Raw genomic sequence first — 5,000 nt, forward strand, 5'->3', positions numbered from 1 at the left:
CAGTCCACCCCTCTTTCTTTGTTCACCCCTATTTCCTGATGCTTCTCTTTATTTTTATTTTTGCTGTTTGCTGCATTTGTTCTACCCTACTTCTACCCCCCCCCTTCAGTTTTTCTCCCTGAGACTGCAGAAATATCTTATTCATTGACCTAGACTCACTACCTGTATATGTGTGTGTGTGTGTGTGTGTGTGAGAGAGAGAGTGTGTGTGTGTGTACAGTAGAGCAGACTCCTCAGACAGTGCCAGGTTCCCTGCGTGCCTCCATATGGCCTGTTCCTTTTCCTGCCACCTGCGTTTCAGCTTAAAGACTAAAGACTCCATTTCCCAGCAGCCCCTGCAGGCTAGGCGTCAGTGCCAGTCGGCCTCATGGGATCGTTTGTCATGATTAGGGCAGGAGAAGGCAGGAGATTGCTTTTCACCGCCGTCGTTTTTAGAGTGTTTGGAGGGGTGGAAGGGGGGGGGCTCTCTATCAGACACATAAAAATGCAAATGTGGACTCTACTGTGCGAATGGAGTGTGTGTGTATGTGTGTGTGTGTGTGCGTGTGTTTGGTGGGGGTCTATTCACAAATTCTAATATATGCACGTATATATATATATGTGTGTGCGAGTGTGTGTAGATACATACTGACCCTACAGTTGTAGTGAATACAGTGCATTTACTGTACTGCATTTTGCACCGTTTCTTCCTCCAGACCAATAGAATCACGCCTTAAAAGTAGAGCTTTAAATAATTTCTTCATTAATAAAGTGTAATTCTTTATTAATTAAGAATATTTAAAATTCTTTATTCTCTTTAATTGCCTCTGTTAGCACTAGCTAACAAAGCCTTACTTCACCTTGAGTTCACATCACTCTCTATCTCTCTTGCTTTCTCGCTTGTTCTCCTGCACTACATACTCACACATACACACCCAAACACACACACACACACTCTCTTCCAGCTGTAGTCTGCTGTACCTGACCTCCTGCCTTTAGGTTTCCAGCTACGCAAAATTTCAACTTAGCTAAAGACTTCAAAGTTTGCCACAACTGGTTTGCCAATCATTTACGGGTGTTTATTTAACCGAATATTAAATATGTCCCAGGACAGCATTGCTAGCGCATTATACGGTATTATGCGCGTCCAAACATCATGGAAGCATGTCTACCGATAGAGGTTAATAATGAGAGACAGACAGAAGTGTTAATGCACTGTATAACACTACTGCTTTTACCACTGTTAGTTAATGTGCAGTGCGGCCGTGTTGGGTTTTGAACCCAGGCTTGGAAACGCCGACGTCCCAAGTCAAATGGAATGCAGCAGCACTCAAAACCAAAAACAGCCTCGCGGGTCCTGCCAATTCCGCCATCTGAAACCGAATGCCCCTGTTTGTGACTCAAACAGTCCCTGAAAAATCCGCCAGGGTTGTCATAATTGTATGTAAACGTATTTACACAAGCACTGAATACGCCAGTTTACCCTAATCCTCCACTTTTAAAATGAATGTCTGTGTGGGCAACCGACTGTGAGTGTGTACATAATTCTATATATATATATATATATTTCACTATATACAGCACTGTGCAGAGGTTTCAGGCACCAAATAGTATTATTGAAACCCATGTCCCTCAGCAGTGAGAGAGCTTTTACTGTAGAAGCTCCAGATCTCATCAGAGCAGATGCAGGAGAAACAAGATCTTCTCATTCTGAAGAAAGAAAGTAGTGAGATCTTGTCGGTGAGCTAGTCTGAAGAACAGAGCTTGGTTCCTCCAGGGTTCTCCTGGATGCCCCACAGTCCAGCCAGCACAGCGTGGAGGATGTGTTCAACTCCATCAGCATCAGCATCAGCAGCAGCAGCAGCAGCTCACCTGATTTACCATCATTAAGCCCTGATTTACCACCAAACCAGGTGTTGATCTGAGGAGAACTCTAAATAATACTAGACTCCATGAGAGAGGAGAACTCTGGAGATGTTCTAATGGACACCATCACTTTCTGTATTAATGTTATTAATGTGTTTTACTGAGAAGAATCAGCTCTTACCGCCCAGATCAGCAGCTTTTCTCATTCTTTTGCACAGTGCTGTACATATGTTTGTGTGTGAATGAGTGTACAAGTGTAAAACTGCCATCCTACTCTAACCTCATGGTCCTACTCCCACCACAATGCCCAAAGCTCGCTCTCACACAGAGGGGAATGTTGATCGGCACTTGCTGACTGTGTTTGTTGGCTGTGTTCAGTGTTCACTGTTGAAGTGTTTACAGGTAAAGTTGAGTGTTGACTGTTCTTGTTGAATGTTGAATGTGTTTACTGCCTTCTTCTTTGTACAATCTCTGTTTTTTGGCTTTATAACGACCTGTCCAACCCTTTTGTCTTGTTTTGTTTTCTCTCTTGTCTCTCCTCCTCCTCCTCCTCCTCCTCTACCTCTCTCCTCCCTCGTTCCCTCCCTCCCCTTCTTCGTCCCTTCCTGCAGGGTGTGCGTTTGTCACGTTTTCTACCAGGGCAATGGCACAGAATGCAATCAAAGCCATGCATCAGTCTCAGACCATGGAGGTACTGTACTCTCGTCTCTCTCTCCCTCTCTCTCTCTCTCTCTCTCTCTCTCTCTCTCACTGCCTTCCCTCTCTCCTATCTTCACCATCATCTCCCCTTTCCGTCTCTCACTGCCTCCTTTCTCCTGGCCAATATCGCAGCCAGTATGTACCAGCCAAAAGTCTGTCACTTCGAACTCAGGCCAAAGTAGGGCAGAACTTTATGGAGAGTGATAGAGAGACATAGGGAAAGACAGAAAAAAAATAAGAGAGAGAGAGAGAGAGAGAGAAAGACTTCTGCAGTAGTCACTCTGCTTTCACCATGAGAAAACTTTAATGACCCTCCTCCAAGCCATTAGTGTCAGGATATGAAGCGGGCAGAGTCGTGGCCACCCCCTGGTCCGTCAGGAAGGACCCCCCCCCCCCCCTTTCTTGACTGACCAGGGGGTGGCCGCGACTCTGCCCGCTTCAGATCCTGACACTAATGGCATGACGTTAAAGGCTGCCTTTAGCTTTTAATAACTTTCCGACACTTTAATAACACGCTTGCGTCCGGAAAGCTGTCGAGAGGGTCCATGGTGTTTAGCTGTCCGTCTCCACGGCCGTCAAAATGTCACATCACCGAGAGCGCTGACAGGCGTCGAATGCAGGGTCTCTGGGTGTGCGAGAGAGCGAGAGAGTGAGAGAGTTCACGAGCATGGTAAGGGTATAACGATTATAATATGATATCAACAAAGTTTGTGGACACCCCAAGGGTGGAGCAGTGGAGGAACTGGGTTCTCTGGAATGATGGATGATGGTGCTCCATCCAATACTTTTGGGATGAGTTGGGGATGATGAGGTGAGGTGTTGATCATCCAACATCCTGACCTCGCTAACGAACGCTCTTGTTGCGGAATGCAATCAAATCCTCACAGCAATTCACAGCAATGTTTAGTCAAAAGCCCTTTTCCTGGACAGTAGAGGCAGTTACTCCAACTTAAGCAGGAGCGACTCCTGTTTAATACCCTTGATTTCGGAAGAAATGATGACTGACTCAGCAGGTGTCCCAATATTTTCGACACCTCTACTGTCATACTGTGTCCAAAAGTATACAGACACCCTTACTAATGAGCGCCTTCAGCTTGTATGATCTCCTTAGACAAACACTGACCAATAGAACGAGGCGCTCCAGAGCAGCACTGAGCATGTGTCCCTAAGATCGTCATGGGCTAGAGGGGTATACGGACCCCCAGCATTCTTCTGTGAATTGGTGCAGTTCTCTCCGTGCATATATCAGTGCCTACCCTCCCTGATGCCCCTGTAAGGCTGAATGCAATCAAATCCATCTCACAGCAATGTTCCACCCTCCCAAGTAGAGTAGAGGCTGTTACTGCAGCAAAGTGGGGGCAGCAAACTCCCTGTTCATACCCTTGATTTGAGGAGAAATGCTTTTGGACGTATAGTGCATTATAATGCGGAACTGCTTTACGTACACAAGCTCATTATGCGCTCTAGCCTCAGGGCTCTAGGCTGTATTTGCTGCTGCCCTATGAGATGAGATGTGTGTGTGAGTGTGTGAGTGTGTTCCATCACTCTGATTTCTGCAGGATTTCTGATGTCCATTAACCCTAATAACCTCTCATTATGACTTCAGACAACAAAAAAACGTATCTGTTAAAACCCCTCAATTAGCCAATCAGATATTAGCGATCGTGAGAAATTCTGCTGGAGAGACGAGAACCAGGCTAGGGGACAGAAATGACTGTAATTAGGAGTAATTACACACAGCGGATTAAATGCACAAATATATTGAAGTCTTTGTCCAACTTCTAAGCATCTATAGCAGTCAGAACAGCCAAGGTGTGTGTGTGTGTATTTCTGTCTTTATGGGGACCGACCCCATCCCCCGTCTGATGATCATCATGTGCATTTAGCTAGAGTTTGTGGGGACGTACGTCTCTGCTCTCCAAACTACAGAGTTTGCCAATAGAATAGGACTCATCATGAACCAATTGGCACCATGATACCTAATGCCAGGTGCGGGCTAGTAGAGGGGTATAAAGCCCCCCAGCATTGAGCTGTGGAGCAGTGGAACTTCCAGTGTTCTCTGGAATGATGGATGGTAGTGCTCCATCTAATACTTGTGAGATGAGTTGGAGATAATGAGCTGGGATGGTGATCATTCAACGTGCAGACCTCACTAACTGCTGTCCTCTAGTCCACTTGCAATCAAATCCTCACAGCAATGCTCCAGCTCCAATACTTAGTAGAAAGTCCTCCTCCCTGGACAGTAGAGACAGTTACTCCAACAAAAGCTGGATCAGCTCTTTTTAATACCCTTGATTTCAGAAGAGAGAAGAACAGCAGCAGATGTCCCAATACTTTTGTCCATATAATGTGTGTGTGTGTGTGTGTCAGTGCTGAATTTCGTAAAGAGAAATTTGTGTCCTCTCTGAATGTCAGGACCTAATGAAAACGGAGATGACACACACACTCACACACAC

The 5,000-nt window shown here is 45.7% G+C and overlaps 1 protein-coding gene across 17 annotated transcripts in view; it reads left to right on the forward strand.

The window, feature by feature from the left end:
• The first annotated feature begins 2,459 nt into the window (after nt 1–2,459).
• celf2 (cugbp, Elav-like family member 2) overlaps nt 2,460–5,000 on the forward strand; it is a 39,910-nt gene continuing 37,369 nt past the window's right edge. For all 17 annotated transcript variants that reach the window (XM_072674128.1, XM_072674129.1, XM_072674132.1 and 14 more), the window contains exon 1: nt 2,460–2,536. In XM_072674128.1, the coding sequence (XP_072530229.1) occupies nt 2,489–2,536 (48 nt within the window). In that variant the 5' untranslated portion in view covers nt 2,460–2,488. The remainder of the gene's footprint in view (nt 2,537–5,000) is intronic.

The sequence above is a fragment of the Salminus brasiliensis genome, chromosome 2 (genome assembly GCF_030463535.1).
Source record: "Salminus brasiliensis chromosome 2, fSalBra1.hap2, whole genome shotgun sequence".
Lineage (NCBI taxonomy): Eukaryota > Metazoa > Chordata > Actinopteri > Characiformes > Bryconidae > Salminus > Salminus brasiliensis.